Source organism: Denticeps clupeoides, chromosome 11 (genome assembly GCF_900700375.1).
Source record: "Denticeps clupeoides chromosome 11, fDenClu1.1, whole genome shotgun sequence".
Lineage (NCBI taxonomy): Eukaryota > Metazoa > Chordata > Actinopteri > Clupeiformes > Denticipitidae > Denticeps > Denticeps clupeoides.
The window spans coordinates 15,736,091-15,755,077 of record NC_041717.1 but is presented as its reverse complement, the minus strand read 5'-3'; the positions used below and the strand labels follow the sequence as shown (position 1 = coordinate 15,755,077).

The window sequence follows — 18,987 nt, the reverse complement described above, 5'->3', positions numbered from 1 at the left end:
AGAAACAGAAACCTATCAGTGTCTGTTGTTGATTTAGATCATTAGATAATCAGCTCAACCACATATCAGGTTTGGGAAACTTTTTTTACTAGAGCTGCATCATCAAAAGAAGTGGATAAAACACATGCAAATTTTTTAACCTAAGAACACTTGTTGGTTATGCTGCAGTGAAAATATTTATCAAAATTCTGCTACTATCATCCCAACATTCTACTGTAAATATTTAGAAATTACTGTTCTGAAATATATGTGTTAGCAAAGGCCCAGAGATCATGTGAAATCGTCCTTTATTTAGCCACCATTATTTTGAGGAACCACTAAAACCATGAGCCAAGCGGCCTTCGTTCACAATATCTTTGTTAAATTTTATTAACGAAAATTTGATTTATTTTTACAAATAGGATTAAGTCGTGTGATGTCTGATCAACACTACAAGTGGTGAGAAATGTTCTGCCACATCAAACATATGGCACAAAAAAAAAAAGTTACAAAGACAAATAATTGAAGAGAGAAAGGTGCTTATTACTACAAACTGAACATTTCCCTTCAACAACGTGCATCACTGCCACCCGCCCATTAAACAACAAACTACAAAACAACGTTCATTTGACAAGGACCCTGTTTGCAATGTCATGTACTTTCTAACAATGTTTTATTCAGCTAAAGTTTGGTAAAACCTAAAAACATGATTAGACTGAAGAAAATCAGAAATGACATAATAAAAAAAGAACAAATAAAAAAAACAACTAAAATGAACAAAGTAAACAAACACTTTCATCTTCCAAACATGAGACCTTTCAGACCTTTATAGTTCTTCACTTCGCCAGGATTCTGCCCCCGTTTGAATGGAGGGAAACACTGCAGGGAAATATCTTTTTTGGTTGTGTAACACAAACTCATAGCTCCCGAGTTTGGTACTAAATTGTCTAGCATGATCCGTGTTGCAGAACTGATCCTGTTCAGCCTACAGAGCTCTGGGTCTTTTGGGGTTTATTTGTTTACTAGCTTGTTCCTCTTCCTGGAGAGCAGAACGGAATGACCTCACTTTATCTGTTAAAAAAAAACCAAAACAATTATAATAAATATTACAATTTCAGACACTCATTTAAAATCTGTACTCTGTTACCTCTCAGCTCAATAAGGATCTCAATCCTTTGGTCCAGACTATGCTCCAGCTGAGAAGAAAATTGGTCCACATCGTAGTCTACTTCATCTGTCATATCCAGAAGAACCTTGTCTTCCTCAAGCCACCGTATTGACTCCTGCTCAGGACAACAAAAGCAAAGACTCATGTTTAAAAGAGAAGTTTGATCATTTTGAAAAGGGGTGAAGTTAATTAAGTGATTTATGAAAAGAATTAAGACAAAAATATTGATGTAGGAGATTTTTAAAGCAGAATTTGTGCATAAAGGGAGTAACAAAGGGTATGGATGAGATAAGACTAACATTTCAAAAATATGGCTAAAAAGAAGATTTCTTGTAGAAATTCACAACAAGCTCTAACACATCCAGAATTATCTCCAAATAAAGGAAACATTGAGATGTTTCTCACCTCAAAGACGGCCCTGTGATGCTCTAGGACTTGGTCTTCCATGTCTACCACCTGGGATACCACCTCATGGAAGGTGAAGAGCTGAGGAGAAACTTCCTCTTCCTAGAGGAAGCGAACAGCCCCATTTGAAAAGACATGAGGCAAGATTGAAAATTTTTAGGACTAAGTTAGAGGTAGCACGTTTTTTTAAATAAAAATCAGAGATTCAAATGATTAATCTCACATTTAATGGGTTAAAATCCTAAAATGTTTGATCGTTTTTGAAAAGGGCTGAAGTTGATTAAGTGATTTATGAAAAAAATGAAGAAAAAATATTGATGTAGGAGGATTTTAAAGCAGGGAGTACAAAGTGTATGGATGACAAAATATGGCTAAAAAGAAAATTTCTTGCAGAAATTCATGACAAGTTCTAACACATCCAGAATGATTTTGAAGAAAAAAAAAAGATGGCTGAGGAGGGCATCACCCACTTTAAATGGCACCAAACTGAATTATGGGAAGGTTAAAAGTCAAGTGTGGAGTTAGCTCCAGGCATTCAACAAACAAGTTGACTATTGAGTCAGGTTTGTTGCGGGTTATTTGGCTATTCTATGAGTGAGAAATAACGATTGGTTGCCGCTGAATGGCATTCATTTAGTTTACCGGATTAAATACTAAAACATTTTCATGCTGTTTAATGTGTGACTATTCAGAGATGTGGTTTAAATGATAAACATCAGGAAAGGAAACATTATTTGTTCATTATTATTACTAAAACACACCATAATTTGGAATACAGAATGTATTTCCTTACATTCTGCTGACACAGCAGCTTGAGATCGTCTCTCTGGGGGGAGTCGGGAATGTCCCAATCCTCATCCATTGGGTCCAGCTGACCGACCGCATGGATGTTGGGTCGGTTGCTCTCCACCACAGCGTTAGGGTCCACTATGAGCTCTTTAACTCTGAAAAGAGAGACGCAATCATCCACCTGCCACCAGCTACCCTCACTGTAATGGCACCATGGACAGCCAATAGCTTCACTTTTGGTTTTGGTTTTAATTTCAAATGAACATTTCTGAATATATCATGGTATTTATTCAAATGATGTCTCATATGCAGTACAATAGTGCAGATTATTGACCTATATTTTTGTAACACATAAATCAGATGTAGGCCAGAGGGTTACACTAAAAAGCTTTATAATAAAAGCCCTTTAGTATCTGAATACATCTTTATTGTATGACAGTAACAGTCCTTCCATGGCTGTTGACGGTGGCATAAAAACAACTGTTGGTGTTAAGAATGGCTGGGGAAAGATGATGTGCCTTGGGATTATAAAGCAAACAATGAAATGTGAAACATAATTGATTAGATAGCTCACAGTGACCAAGAGGTGGTAATGTGGTTTTAAAAAAAGTAAAAAATACAAAACACAAAATGCCAAGTCACCATTCTGATGGTGCGCGAGGGCAGCTTTTTTTTTAAAGGCTGATGAAGGGAGGAGGGGAAAAAAAAAGGGACATTAAATCTAAAGAAGCATCATACTCATGGGTGGGAGAGAGCTCAGAGGGATTTCCTCCCCCCTGTGCAAAGGGGATGTCGGAGGGACAAATCCCAAACTCCTTCACTCTGATGAGACGCCCAGAGAGGAGACGAGAGGAAGGAGAGGGGAGAGAAATAAAAGGTTTCTCTTCAATCAAGGTATTTGGTCATAGAAACTGTCATTTGGTGTCATAATAGCAGAAGCAATCCATTAAAGACTGAAGCGGTCATAATACAATACACAGCCCACACATAACTACACCACTTCCACGGTGGTATTGCTTTTCCAGCTATTAATTCCCGACACAATAACTCTGATAACGCATGTGACCTGTTATTATACCAAGACAACACTGGCATCCTTGTCTCTAAAAGTCAGGCCTCACCTGTTGGCGTATCGCAAAGTGTTCAGTGTGTTTTCACAAGATGCCATGCCAGGGGAGATGGTCGCAATCTGTAAAGTGAAAGTCATTGTGATATGAAATGTGTACCTTGCTTTGTACTCGTCTACGAGTCCGCTTCCTTACCCGCTAGGGCAACGTGGGAGCGGGAACTCACCATGCATGTTCTGGAATTCTCCCCAATAAACGAGTCTCTGAGGACCTGTGTGAGTTTGCTGGCTCGGAAGGGTGTGTGTGGCTTGTTGCGCCCCAGGGCCCTTATACACTCCTATTCAAAAAGAACAGGTACGTATTTATAACATTGTCTTGTAATGGAACATTTTTGAAAACTAAACATATAGTTTATAATGACATTTAGTTAAATCAGAGATTGAGCCCATTGAATATACACCAATCAGCCATAAAATGAACTCATTAAAGTCCACTAGTCCATCAACGCCGGATCTTCCATTGGCCCATGGAACAGTTGTAATGCTGACATGGCCATTGTAAGTGCTCCGTGAGGTGCTGAGTCACACCTTTTGAGCTGCAGTAGCTCTTCCATTGGTTAAGACAATAACATAGATCAATGAGCCTTGGCTACCCATAACATGGTCACCAGTTCACCGGTTTTCCTTCCCAATCAGTCTGAAGGACGAAGTGTTAATTTAACATACCACAGCCACTGTTAGGTACCATTGTAACAGTCAACATTGCTATTGACTTCACCTCTCATTTTACGGCGATCTATTTATCTGGGTATTTATAACGTTGATTTATTGATTGATCTCTAGTATCTCATATGTTCAGCCTGGTACCTTTAATGCCAGGAGACTTTTGTTGATCTCAGCTCCCTCCAGACGAGTCTGCCGATCAGCACTGGAGGTGTCTGCGCCACGCTCGTTGCCGGCCAAGTCAATGAGGGAGAACTTGCCATGCATCTTGGCCTTCCTCCGCAGAATAATCTGGAAGACTGCGTGGCTTCGTGACGAGTGAGCATTGGCTGACGTTTGACCCGATGTCCTAGAGGAGAGAACAACAAAAGCCAAGGCAGACAACTCTAAAGCTCCAACCATATTTTTTATAAAACACATTATTTGATTTTGGCTACACAGAATTCAAAATTTAACTCCAGAGGAGAGTCAAAACTTAAAATGCTCAACGCTGCCTTAAATTGAATGATCTTGACTCTGAGAAATAAAACTATTAAGAAGAGGGAAAAAAGAATATCCTGCCATCAGGATTTTCTTACCTGCAGCTGTTTCCGACTTCGATGAGTTTGAGGACGTCTTCTGTGCAGCGCACCTCTTTCTCCTGAAGGCCCACCACCTGCACCTGCTGCTTGCCGTCCTCCAGCACCCGCAGCTTTGCCTTGCGGTTCAGCAGGTCAAACACCTGAAACAGCCACCAAACGGCCATTCTGATATTCATTCTAACAGCTGCAAGTCACATGTTTTCTTATCCAAACTGTCCAGAACAACTCGCCTTTCCACTGTAGATCTCAAAGAAAGTTGCATACACCTGAAGCTCCAGCTTCTTGTAGTTGGGTTTTTTTAACATAAGAAAAACGTCCCGAGCTGCACAGAACAGAGAAGTGACAATTGGGTTCCTAACACGACAATTCATTTAGCACCTAACACAACAGAGTGATCCAGTAATCCACTTACCAGCTAATGCGTAGATTCCCTTAGAGCAGTCCTGGTTCTTTCCAGAGAAGTCCCCCCCCATGGTCTAAAGTTATAAAAATAATAATAAAAAAAAAGAGTCACTGACAATCACGATGGGGCATGCTGAAAAATGTAAAGTATAATAACAACAACAACAACAACAACAATCTAATGATAAAATATTAATATTCTGGGGAAGTCGTTAGACTTCCTGTCATGTTACTGCATCCTTGTTTAAACAGTTACTAGTCACAGCTAGTTACAGTGATGTTTAAAAAAAATGTAATTAGGCATGTACAGTATACCTGACTGACTTACATGGGTTTTACCACTTCCTGTTTGCCCATAAGCAAAACAGGTTGCCATTCCTCTCTCAAAAATGGTCTCCACCAAGGGTCTGGCAGTAAACCTACAAAAAACAGCAGCAATTAACATTAAACTCACCACGGAATCCACTGATAGTGTTTAAGCAACAGCAATACTAAAACTCAGATATTATTGTTGCTTATTTATTTACCTGTAAACCATTTCATTTGTAGCAGATTCATCAAATGCATAATCAAAACGGAATGTCTGGTTCTCCAGGAACCGAGTCAGGTCCACTTTTTGTTTTGGTTCATGGACCATCACAACATCTTTGCTTGGAATAGTGATGACATCGAGATCTTTCACTGTAAGTTCTGGAAAATGGAAAACTGATTTTAATATAGGACACGCGACACAAATCCCATGGTTCACAATTGTTTCAACTGGTACCTTTTTTATTTAAAGGCCGTTTCCGTACACATACACATATCCGATGCTCTTCTATCTGAGAACACAGAAATGACACAATACAATGGTCACTAGCCATTGGCATACGATTCAAAACAATAATTTCAAAAGTAACTTGGTCAGGCTGAAGCGGGTTTGCTTATGAAAGGAGCAGATATTTAAACACTCACCAAATCAGCAGTGGTCAGGGGTCTGTAGTCCAGACTTGCTCTGAAGTCTCTGATCATTTGTAATATTTCATAGTTAGGAACTGTGGTGTCGACCTCCTACAGAACAAAGGGGGAGAGAGACCAATACACCTGTCATGCACACTACACTGGAGCCTCTAAGATGTGATCGTTCTGTATCTTGTTCCAAACTGTGCAAGCAGAGAGGGTGTAAATGGAGGACGTCAGCTGACAATGTGAGTCTTGTTTCAGTTTAAATTTGTGAAAGACCAATTTGAGTTTATAGGTTTTAATAACAAATTATATGATATTCTAGTGCAAAACACTGCTCCATTCAGTGAAGAGACAAAAGTATGAACAAAAAGCAAGTATACAGTTGTATTCCAAAGGTGGCCAGTAGTGGAAAGGCAGCAGATATGGGTCGGTGACGAGGATTCGAACCTGGGCCTTCTTCTCTCTCAGCTCCTGCTGCTGTAGCCGCCGCCTCTCCCTCTTCTCCTGCAGTTTCTCAACTTCCTTCACACAGTTCGACTTCCTCCTCGCTATGGGCAGGGAGAAAATGATGAAAAGCGCAAAGGCAGCACAGGACACGTGATCCCACTGAAAGGGCTGAGTTCCCTCTGCAGGCAGATACCAGCTGACAACAGTGGGTGTTTAGAAGCAGCTGGCAGCCGCCGATGCCAACAGGCTGCCCTGCGCAGCTCAAAAAGGGCTTTATTAAAGAGGGAAGGCTCAGCAGGGGGTCAACAGAGAGGCTCAACGGTGCCTCAAGTCTGAACAGTAAAACACACAAATCAGGGACACAGGTCTATAACAAAATTATTTCTCATTATAATTCTTCAGTAGTAAGCAACCGGATCTTATAAGTACAAACATATTAAAAGGAAATACTATACAGTCCCTCTGTAGGATTTTGCGATAAACTTTTGTGATTGATGTGATCTAAATTGCCTGAAGTTGCAGAAACTTTAGTGAAAATTTGCAACAAAGGTTGTTGTGTTTTTATTCAGGGGAAAATTGCTGTTAAACTGCTGAAGTATGTGAAAGCCGCAAATCATCTTATATTTGTTTTGAATTAATACATAAATAAAACATTAAAATTATGCCATTTAATATTGTTTATTCAAAGGGGGTTTTGAAATGCATGCGGTACAAAATAGTTTACCCCCACTATCAGGGTAAATTTTTTTCCTTGGCTGAAATATCTGAGGGTAAATGAGCAGCTTTCATGCATGTATTTTTAACACGGAAGTGAAACGGATTTTGATTGGTCAAAATTGAAAAAAGTGGTGTTTTATTTTGCACAACAAAAAGCAAATAATTAGCATGGATTGGCTGAATTAATGTTAATCATGAATTTCTTTAGGGACTGACTTTACTAGCCCATATGTACGCCTGAAAAACTGGTATCATTGATGACAGATGATAGCAATTTTTTTTATTGGTGTTTTAAGTGATCCTGCAATTAAATGTAATGATTAAATCAATTTTGTTTGCATTTCAGATAAAATGACAAGAACTGTCTGGGTAAAAACAATAAATTGTTTACCCTAAAGATTCTATTTGGAGAAAAGGGGGCTTTTTATGTTCAGGTCAACACAGTATTATCACTACAATAAGTAGGATGAAAGACTAGATGAAAGATCTAGCTGAATCTGTTGAGATGCAGGGTACAGCAGTACAGGGTTCAACCAAATTGAAAGCAGACAGATTAATCTGGTCTAATTCCCTGTTAGGTTGGGGCAGGGCAACGTGACTTCATATAAGGCTAGAAAGATCTGGAGAGTAATAATCTCGTCAGATATAAACGTAACAGTTCCTGCAATGTCTATTATTATTGTAAACACATTATCATTAAATGTGGTGCATGTGCAGTGGGCATTACCATTCTGCTGCTGTGCCTGGCTCTGCATCTGGCTCTGCGTCTGGCTCTGGGAGGGAGGGGTGGACTGTTGTGGGGGTGGAGGTGGGGCAGACTCCGTCTGCTGTGCAGGTCTTCCACGAGTGGATCCCACTTCAAGCAGAACACAGAAGCTGGTCAAAAAGCCAGTGGAACAAAGTAAAAGGGGTTAAGTAAGAGTCAACACACCTCTGTTGTCTCTAGACGGAACCTCATTCCTGCCAGGAGCAATTGTCTTTCGGTTCTTAAAAAAAAAAAAAAAGACGTAAGGAACATTGACAAAAGGAAGCTTTATTCTTTGTGCTTCACACCAGAAACTGACCTTTGGTATTTTGTTGACCTTCACAGTGGTGGGTGTGGTGGGTGGAGGGGTCACGGGGCTTAAGGAGATGACTTCCTCCTCCATAGCCATGTCGGGATTGAGAGAGAAAATACACTCCAGGTCGATCTGCCCGAAAAAACAAAGTGAAGGAACACTGAGGTTTTGTTACTGAGGACACCCAAGGACTGTTTTAATGAAGAGCCACTGCCAATCTCTACAGAATGCATTTTTTATATGATGGCCTGACGTAAAGAGGTTCTGTTCCTAATATTTAATGCTGAAGATCACAGGCTGGCAGCATTACCTCCTTTCCTTTTGTGTCTCCATTTTCTATCCATTCCACGGTTACACTTTCGTTATCCTCGTTTAATGAAGTCACCATGGCTTGGTGTATTCGTCCTGAAACAAAAACAGCAAAGTGCACAGCAGCCATTAACACAAGGGTTGGACTTTACTGCACAGTTGTGTTTCTCACGAGTTACATGGGTTCAATATAAGCAAGCTAAAACAGGTTCTTACAAACAGAACAGTCAGTGTATTTGTTTCTTAGGGAAATATTGCATAACATAATTCCCACCCAACAATGGGAGAAAATCTGTCCATTATTTATAGGCTGGATTCATCTCTACTGCAGGAACATAATCCTGCTGTATTACCCTGGGTCACAAAAGCACCGACCGGAGACAAACATGGCATGAAAATTTCATGAGTTAAGGCTGTGATGTCATTCTCATTTCTAGAAAAAAAAAAAAACAGGGAGGAGGAACTAGCACACAATATAAGCACAACACCCAAAAGCTTTATTCATCTTTGTTTATTATACAAAATAATGGCCTATGATGGACCGGAATGGTAAAATGTGCACTCTTTTATTTTAGATAAATATGTTTTCAACAGCGAATCAATGGGTAAATAGGCCAGACAAAGATTTCAAAAGTTCTCTTCAGGAGTGGTCCAGCGGGAAAAAAAGGGATGATACATGGGAAATGTGGTATATATCACAAAAACACATTAAAATGTCATGTATTTTCAAACAATATGTACAGTCCGTCCAAGATTTGGGTCAGGAGTTCTGTTGCCATGGTGATCGGACGTCATGACCCCTGCACCTTGCATCTAAATACTGCTTTTCAAGTTACGACTAATGTCGAATGTTTACACCTGCATACGTGTTCAGCTTGTACAAATGGCAATGTCCGAGCGACCTGGAGGTTTTCATAGATTACTTTCAACTTTTCCCAAAAAGTTAGAATATTTAACTGGATTGTCGCCAGTTGAGTGCACCGAATGACACGAGAAGCATTGTGATTGGAACACCAGAAGGGAACGTGAACATGTGAGACAAGATCATCATTTGCAGATATTAAGCGTTTACGAACATTCGGAGTATCTATAGATAACCGGTCACACGCCACTCCCGTGACACGCATGACAAAACAGACCGAACTCCCGTGTTTACCCTCCGGCTAGCTCCGCTAACAGCTATGCTATTTTGGCCATTAGCACGAGTCGCTGATAGCCGCCGAAGCAACCGTTAGCTTAATTGACGTAGGTCCGGTGTCAGATCGCTCAGCCGAACGAGACCAAACAAACACGGCCATGTTGCTCGGAGCGAAGCGGTTGCTCTGTTGACACATTCCCCGGGCGCGGGGCTTAGCCCGGCGGGTGCTGCCGAAACTCCGACGGCGCAAGCCCCCACCGGCTAAATCAGCTAAATGAACACTTTTAAAGTTCGACTCACCGTCGCTCCGTTTAATCTCCACGTAAATGCCTACGGCAATCTTTCCGAAATGTGTCGCCATGTTCCTGGGGCGACACACGAGAGCTAAAGAAACAGTTTAAAATAAAAAAAATATATACATATATATCCAGACTGCGTTTATAAATTGGACCGGGCACACTTGTTTGGCCACCGCATAAAGCCGGCAGCAGCGAGCGGCGCGGGCCTGTAAAGTGCGCATGCGCGACACGTTCACCCTGAACCCGCGCGTCATCGCCAAGGATCATTGGCGTGCGCGTGTCAGCGAGTGACGTCACCCAGACCGTCACGATCAGGACTCGACTCACGAGTTTACCAAGCGTGTTTTTATTTAACGGTGTAGTACAAAACTGAAGGCAAACGTGAAGGTCAAAAGGTTATAAAAAATATTTAATAGTTTATGCTCTTCAAAGACTCGAACACTAAGATTGTGGGGATGGTTTTCTGACTGCAATGTGGAACGTGTGTTGGCTGCTTCGTTCACTTTTGTTATTGTCTGTCTCACAAAGTTCAAAGAAGCTACACCGAAGCATCTTATTCATGAAATACATGCTGTTCATTAAAAAAAACAAAAAAAACAATAAATGCTTACAAAACAGCTCGGTCATTTTGATGATAGTGAAAGTGATTTGTCATTGTGAATCACTGCAGCACAGTACACAGTGACACAACAAAATGTATCCTCTGCTTTTAACCATCGCCCTTGGTGAGCAGTGTGCAGCCGTGAAAGGCATGTGTGGGGACGTGTGTGCTTTGCTCAGTGAAACCTTGGTGGATCATGCATTTGAACCAGAAACCTTCTGATTATGAGGCTGTTTCCTTAACCGCTAGGCCACAAGGAAAGTTAAAAAAAATGTTTCCCTTCAGAAGAATATTTGTAGATGTCTGCTCTTCATGCTGTAATAAATTGTTTCTCACGTCTACACGTTTGGGATAAAATTGAAAATAGTCACTTTTTGCTTGCTAGCAAAATATTAGAACACTACGTTGGCAACATTCTGGATCACAACTACAAAAAAATGTTTTGTCAAAAAAACTTTACTCAAAACAGATTAAATAAAACGAAAACTAACAATATGTAGCTGTTACGAATAAATAGCAATAAAAAAAAAAGATTTAAAGACAGCAGATATGCTTTTCTCCAGCCCATGGTCATTACGAGAAAGGCTTGATGAGTCCGAGGTCCAGCGCCTTGGAGAGGCAGGTGCGAGCTGCGTCAATGGCTGGCTGCTTCCTCGGCTGATCCTCCAGCTTGGCGACAACAGAGAGGATTTCCAGCAGCTCGCTCTCAATCAGCTTCTTCGCCAGCTCTTCGCCAGCGCACATCATGTTGTAGGCAATCACAATGCCCCTGTGCTGGATGTTTGGGTTGTCATGGAGACACAGCCTCTGCAGAATCTCCAGCCACTGCACCGTCTAAAGGCAATTCAAATTGATGATCAATTTTTTTTTTATGTGTAGACAGTTAGCATGCTAATAGCCTAGAGGTCAATGAACGTGGCTAAAAGCCATTTAAGTTCACTTAGCAGATGTAAATTGAAGCACTGGAAGGCACAAAAGCTTTCAAAAGCAATGACAGATCCACAAATCTAGCTATCTAGCTATAACTCTCAGCCCAAATGGAGGAGAGTCGCTTACCACCAGCGTGACCTTGGTGCAGAGTTTTTTCTGCGCTGCTGTGAGCATTGCCAGGCCGCCGGCGGCTGCGATCTGCAATTTCTCGTCATCCTCACTGCAGAGCAGCACCAGAAGTTTTAGCTTGTCGTTGCCATCCTCCATGTACCTCTCCTGAACCTAGGGAGCAAATCTATTAATTATGAGTTTGTTCTTTCCCAATGCCCGCGTGCTTTCGGCAAGTTTGGATATTTACAGAAATATTTACAGAATTCTGATCCGTCTTTTCCTTACATCTTTGCAAACGACCAAATTGCACATGCACTCAGTTGCTGCTTGTCTGATTTGGTCATTTTCCTCAAACATGTAGTTCTCAATCTCAGGAAGTGATTTCTCCTTGATGATCTTGACCCTGATGTAGACAAATACATAATGCAAATTTTTCTGAATAAAAATATTTTTGCACATATTGCTGATGAGTCACCTCAGTTTTTCACTCAGAGCCGACAGGTTTGTCAAGCCCCTGAGGGCTTCGTAGTTCTCAATTCCTTCTTTGTCTGACTGCAGCAAGTTGACCAGGGGTCGCACGACTTCATAGATCTGTTAAAATCATGCACACGGCATGAGCTTTTATAATACACGCAACAAAATCTGTTCAGTCAACAGCGGGCATGGCCTCACCCTCTCTCCCGGAAAAGCAATCTCGGGATTCGAAATAGCAGCTATTTTGGCCAAAGCGTGGCTGGCTTTAGCTTTTCCTTTTTCGGTTCCCTCCAAAGACAATGGAATTAGTGCCTAGTGGGGAAAAAATTTGTTGTTATCAATATTATCATATAGCAATAAAAAATAATGATATTTGTGTGTTCAGGCAAGGCAAACATGCCTTTCCTCCTCCTTGAGCAACAATAGTACCGCGATCTTTGGGATCCTCAGACAAGGCAAGGAAGACTCTGAATAGGGAAAAAGAGGTTCATGCTGTTAAAACCCCACAGCTTAATAAGGTCAAAGTGGTAAAGTGAATTAACAAGGGTAAAAGTTTAAACCTGGAGAGCATCTCTTTGGTTTGATCTGTCAGAAGGGTGCTGTCTGCGTTTACCATCACAGCCAGAGCTGAAATGACACCACCTTTGAGCAGCCTTTTCACTCTCCTCTCTATGAAGTCTTTCTTGTCCTAAATTAGACATTCAAAGTTTTACATCCATGCATGAAATAGGTTTTAGGTTAGGTTTATACATTGCAGCAAGTAAAAATGCCCTACCTTGGGGTGCTGTTCTGGGACGTGCTGTTTGGAGAACTTGGCCAGCTGAACCATCTCTGGTATGATCTCCTTTTTTTCGTAGCTGTTGGTGCAGTTGACCAGAATACAGGCCACTGCATAAAGAATTGTCTTGTCTGGAGACTGTTCACAGACAGCAAAACAGAGCACGGTCAGCATTGATGACTAGATTCATGAAAACCAATCGCAACCCTGTGCTTATCTGGTTGAGAATGTACCTTGGCCAGCTCAAACATTGCTCTCATGGCAGCTTCGTCCTCCACAAAGTCATCTTTCACATCTGCATCATTTGTGAGGTAGGCCAGACCTTCCACGGCCCACTTCCTTGTACGTGCATCAATGGAAGGATTGCACAGCCATCTGAAGGTCACAAAAGTCTTGATTTTAGTTTGACCTCATGACAGGAACTGAAAAGTCTAAAGCTAGGTCATTTTGTAGATTTACTTTCTGCACTGCTTGGCCAGTTTCTCAGTAGATCCCTCTGCAAACTGTCTCATGCTGTAGTCATCACCTCCAGCAGAGCCAAGCTTGCACAGACCCTAGAGAATACAATGAATGTTAAATAGAATGCTCATTAATAACCAATCAATCATCCTAAATCATGTTAACCTATGTGGCCCCCATTTCCTCCGGGCATCCTACTTACAACCAGCGCCCGGATCTTAATCTTGTCATTCTTGGTCTTCTTATAGATGTCCTTGAGCAGAGAGACGCCATTGGTGATCATGAAGGAGGCACGGCTCATCTTGGTTGACGCATGGATGATGGCCTCTATTGCCACCAGCTGATCGATTTCACGCTCCGAGCCACACAGGGCCACGATCATCTCCATCACACCCTGTTTGCCGACCAGAGCGTTCCCGACATCGAATGGACCCTGGAGCAAGCCTGAGAGAGTATTGATGGCGTGGATGTTCTTGTCCATGTCATTGGGGTCAAATGAGCCCCTGTGGAGGAGATACGTGTAAACAGGTTAAGAAGACTGCATCAATAGATACATCGGATTGTGGTCAGTAACCAATGTACGTGAGGGAGAAGTTTAGAAATGACTGACTTGATGTATTCATCACAGATGTCTCTGAAGTTGTCTCTCTCTGGATCACACCGCAGGTCATCATACAGCTTATTGAGGAGAACGCTGGCAATGAGCTGTGTGTTTTCTGTCAATGGCAGCTGATCTGGGAGGTCAGGAATCTGACCACACACCTTCAAAATCTTCTTCAGACCTAAAGACACCACCAAATAATGTGAGCTTCAGTTGTAAATTGAAAGCTTCTATTCCTCAGTATATTAATGGGTTGTTATAATACAACTCGGATGCCTGAATTAACCATTATTAGAAGAAAACACACACACAACAGCTCACTTAGTTACCGTTGTCGATGGTGAATAGTGTCTTTGAGTGGTCCTGATTTTTTTTGTCTTTGCGTGGCACATTCTTATTCAGCAGGTTGAGAGCTTGGTCTCTTCCATGCCCTGACACCTTCTTACTGTTCAGTACGCTCAGCAAAGCCATCAAGATAGCCTTCAGGTCCCTGGTAGAGTCTGAAATCAAAACGGACATTTAGGTAAAGGTGTAACTTTTTTTTTATTTAAAAAATGTTCCCTCATGAATTTGAACTTACTGTTATAAACATCAATAATGTTAATATATGAAAAAAATATTTGCAGCTCAGTTTCTTATGAAAAAACATCTTGCATTTGTATAGCAACCGATTTGGCAGGAATTTGGCAGACATTAAGATCTATGCAATCTGGAGATTTTTAGTATACTGAACATGTTCAAGAATTGTGCCCATCTTACCCATCACAAGGGCCTCCTCCTTTCCATAATCCCGCTTATCGGCTCCAGTCAGGGCATCGTATACACACTGGAATAGATTGCCGGTGGCCAGGACAATCTCTTCGGTGTCCACTCCCATGATGCTGCAGAGCTTGTCGATGCCCACAAGATGGACGATAGCAGTGGCCTGAAAACCACACGCGCATCATTCAAATATTGAGTCTCTTTGACGGACACCCACATGCACAACACCGTGCATTACTGGCCCATTGTGGTCACTTACCCGGGCTTTGTGCCCGGTGCACATTCCTGAGAGGGTCCTGACGGCTGCCAGAACCATCTCAGGCTTTCCCGTTTCAATCAGCTGCAGCAGCAGAGGCACGCCGTTGTTCTGGAAGATTCTCTCAGCTCCTGCGTCTTCCCTGGCCAGAACAATCAGGTTGTTTGCTGCCTGTGAGGAATCAGGCAAAGAGAGATCAGTACTGGCAGCATTTCACTGTCAGATGATGATATATTTCTGCACACCTTTTCTTTTTTGTCACTGTCAAGTTCTTCACTCAGAAGAATGTCAAACATGTTTTGGACTCTGGAGTCTGTGGAGAAGGTGGTCTTTAACTGTGGACATAAAGGGGGGTCATCAAGACAGTGGAATACAATTCTGTCTTAAAACTGAGCAGTCCAAAGGAAACGGACTTTTTGCTGAATGTCTGCTCCGAGTCTCCTCAACGTCTCCAGGAAAGTTTTGTTCTTGGGCTCCAGGGTGGCACACCTTTGCACGTCCTTGAAGGCCATGTCCAGCTTGCCCAGCTTCTCCAGTGCTTGGCATCGTCTGTACAGAGCTTTGATGTCTTTAGCATCTATGTCAATAGCTGTCAATGATCGAGGGAACCAATTAAATTATGGTAGTCCTGCAAAATAATGATTTATACAAAATCTGCATTTAAATGTGCTCTTACCTCTCGAAGCATCTGAGGCTGCATTATTGTAGTTTTCCTAGGTAAAGTATGGAAAAGGTAAATTATCCAAAACTGTAAATCTGCATTGCTCTGCGTATGTGGGCCGGAAGTCTTACTTTCTTCAGGTAGCAGGCTGAGCGATTTCTAAAGATCACAGCCAACACGCTCTTGTCTTTGCACGACTTGATGGCTTTTGTGTAGCAGTCGATAGCATTGTCGATCTGACCTGCCTGGAAATGCTTATTTCCCTCCTCCTTCAGCTGGACTGCATCTCCCATCTAGAAAACATGGCGCGCATTACACACAGCATGTTCCGTGTCTTATTCAATTCAAACTGCAACAGCTTGCAATGACACGTTTCAGATTATTACATCCATTCTGCATGATTTTACATGTTACTAGACTATAGATTTTCTATGTATAATGTATTAATAAAAACAATGCATAAAATAACACATTGTTTAAAGTCACTACTTGGTTAATGTTAAATGTCTGATCTAGAATTCTGAAAAACATACAGTACTCAACCAACTACTGTATAAAAACTACCAACTGTAGTATGCAACATAATATCTGGCAAGTTATAACAATTCTAACAAGAAAATAATGCTGTTGCAAACTGAAACATAAAAACACCCATACAATCCAAAACTGACTGCATTTACATTGACAACTGTGTGGACAAAGGCAATGAATGGGACTGTACAGCACTAATCAAATAAAGATTATTAGTTGAACAAAAAAAAGTCAGATCTTACCATTGTGCACACTGCCTCAACCAAAGTACCTCAAGCAAATGGCCCAGCACATGTTATCACTAACTTTAAGTGCTCTTCCTTCATGCCTTATTTGGGCAAAAGGTTGCTACCCTATGGAGCCTTTCAGCTAATGGACACCACAGAATGGACAGCACCTCCACATAAGCAATGTCCTTCCATCTACCCCCCAAACGCAGTGGTGTCCTGTTGGTCTATGAAGACTCTATTTAAAAAGACGGGATCGAAACCTTGCGTACCTTAAAGTCGAGGCGGTAGTAAAATTCAGCTCTGCTCCTTCTCGTCAGGTTTCCACTTTCTTTCTCAGCGTGGTGGATCACCATGTGGGTTATATTTATATCTCTCTGCCACATATCGGGAAACAATCAGTGTCGAGGGGTCCACTGCATTCAGCCATTAGGCCAGTTCAAAGCTGGATCCCATCAGTGGTGCAATTTTAACACATATTCCAAATAGCAGGAGATTTATTGTGCTCTGTAGATATCATTCGTTTACAGAACCTTTTATGGCTTTTGATACGTAAATACAAACCTTTATCTCCCCCCACCAACAGTTAAATGGACTGACTCTGATATGGTCTATTTAAGGAAAAAGGTTGACAGCTGACATCTCAGGAGCAAATGTCTGATGTGGGTGGGGGCAGGAGGAGGTGGCGCCCACAACAGCTGAACGTACAGAGACTGGTCCCGTAGTTTCTAGAATGAGAATGTTCCTGAACGTTTTAAAGAGACACGTTCTCTGACGTTCTAGTGCTGTTGGAACTTCAGGGAATGATTGATGAAACCTGGGAACTCAAAACTATTTGATTTCCCACAGATGATTTGCTTGTTTGCAGTAACATTAAGAAGTGACATTAATTGTCACTAAGCGCCATCAAGAAGTGCAACATTGTAATAATGTTTTTTCATTATTACATCCTGCTCGTCATTTACAATTCTGTATCAGACAAACTGTACACTCACTTATTCATTCATTAAAGCTCAACAACAACTTAATCCACACTAGCGTATTTACACACAAGGCCACCAAACTGCATTCCATGTTTTTTGTTGTTGTTTTGAATAACTATACATGGTCTGTGATCTGTGTATTGCATTATTGTTTGTAACATCATAATTGTACATTGTTTTGTACATTTACATTATATATTAATGTATTGCTTAAGAAACACAAAAGTTTGTAACCAAATTTCCTGTGTGTGTTACACACTTGGCCAGTATATATATATACACTCACTCACTCACACACACACACACAAAATGTTGTTGTGTGTATGTGTGTGTGTGTGTGTATATATATATATATATATATATTTGTGTTTCTCAAGCAATACATTAATATATAAAGTAATGTAATACATGCATAAGTACACACATACATACACACACACACACACACACTCTGGCGGCACTGAGAGAAAAATACCAAACAGAATAAACCATTTAAACATTCCAAAAAGCATTAAAAAGCCATGTGCCTATGCACTGTCTATGTGAGGGAATTTACATTTTACATTTACATTTACAGCATTTATCAGACGCCCTTATCCAGAGCGACTTACAATCAGTAGTTACAGGGACAGTCCCCCTGGAGCAACTTAGGGTTAAGTGTCTTGCTCAGGGACACAATGGTAGTAAGTGGGATTCGAACCTGGGTCTTTTGGTTCATAGGCGAGTGTGTTACCCACTAGGCTACTAGGCTAATGTTGTTGGGGAATTTATTTTAACACAGCACTTATTTATGTTTCTCTGTAATGTATATGTTAAACGTAAATGTGATGCATGTTGTAGTTATGGTGGTTCACTGGATGAGCAGATGAGCAGACTGCAGTGAAAGCCTACTAACACAGCTAACTCTTCCTTTGTTCTATATCGCATTATTCACTCCCGTGGGAAAGAACATATTTCCCCAAGAACATCCTGGTATGGGCCGACCAGGCAACGTCTTTGGCCTGATAGAATCTGGATGGTGATACCTGTGTAGAACTCTCTCGTTTAATACCTCAATGGACTTTAAAACTGGACAGTGTGACGTGGCACCATGGCACTGCTCACACCGCACTACACCTGTGACCGGTGCATGACACGAACAACCCAGGGCAACCCAGGGCAACCCAGGGCAACCCAGGGCAGACCAGAGGAGGAAGGGGTCGCCTTTCTGATCCTGGATTCCTTCCAAGGCGTCTTTCTTTTTAAGGGAGGTTTGCTGCTCTCGCCTTTGACTTGTTCAAATTTGAGGTGCTTTGTGCCAATGCACATCTTAGTTCTGCACCAATAAAAATAGATCACTCGACTGATACCAGCCGAAGAACGCCCGATCTCGTCTGATCTCGGAAGCTAAGGAGGGTTGGGCCTGGTTGAGACTGCCTGGGAATACCAGGTGCTGAAAGCTTTCCGGTGGCAGTGGTGGCCTAGCGGTTAAGGAAGCGGCCCCGTAATCAGAAGGTACCGGTTTCGAATCCCGATCCGTCAAGGTGCCACTGAGAAAAGCACCGTCCCCACACACCGCTCCCCGGGCGCCTGTCTCACCAAGGTGCT

The 18,987-nt window shown here is 41.7% G+C and overlaps 2 protein-coding genes across 3 annotated transcripts; both read right to left on the bottom strand.

Annotated features, from left to right (window-relative positions):
- Positions 1-101: 101 nt before the first annotated feature.
- kif2a (kinesin family member 2a) lies at positions 102-10,231 on the bottom strand. Of its 2 annotated transcripts, XM_028996900.1 has the most exons (21): positions 10,028-10,231; positions 8,591-8,685; positions 8,287-8,412; positions 8,154-8,208; positions 7,950-8,078; positions 6,506-6,606; positions 6,068-6,163; positions 5,880-5,934; positions 5,641-5,803; positions 5,442-5,532; positions 5,124-5,187; positions 4,942-5,033; positions 4,709-4,851; positions 4,275-4,479; positions 3,635-3,745; positions 3,463-3,530; positions 3,080-3,163; positions 2,346-2,496; positions 1,553-1,654; positions 1,127-1,262; positions 102-1,050 (listed from the first exon to the last, which is right to left on the bottom strand). In XM_028996900.1, the coding sequence occupies exons 1-21, from the start codon at positions 10,086-10,088 to the stop codon at positions 965-967; spliced, it is 2,214 nt and encodes a 737-aa protein (XP_028852733.1). In that variant the 5' UTR covers positions 10,089-10,231; the 3' UTR covers positions 102-964. The 2 variants fall into 2 exon arrangements, with proteins under 2 accessions (XP_028852733.1, XP_028852734.1); XM_028996901.1 differs by lacking the exon at positions 3,080-3,163 and having other exon boundaries at positions 112-1,050.
- Positions 10,232-10,483: 252 nt separating this feature from the next.
- Positions 10,484-17,247, bottom strand: unc45b (unc-45 myosin chaperone B). Its single transcript, XM_028995442.1, has 20 exons — positions 16,690-17,247; positions 15,791-15,952; positions 15,675-15,711; positions 15,412-15,587; positions 15,244-15,333; positions 15,002-15,169; positions 14,740-14,905; positions 14,310-14,480; positions 13,990-14,161; positions 13,582-13,882; positions 13,380-13,474; positions 13,154-13,295; positions 12,918-13,058; positions 12,703-12,830; positions 12,543-12,609; positions 12,341-12,454; positions 12,144-12,259; positions 11,954-12,071; positions 11,684-11,839; positions 10,484-11,461 (listed from the first exon to the last, which is right to left on the bottom strand). The coding sequence occupies exons 1-20, from the start codon at positions 16,801-16,803 to the stop codon at positions 11,201-11,203; spliced, it is 2,895 nt and encodes a 964-aa protein (XP_028851275.1). The 5' UTR covers positions 16,804-17,247; the 3' UTR covers positions 10,484-11,200.
- Between the last annotated feature and the right edge of the window lie 1,740 nt (positions 17,248-18,987).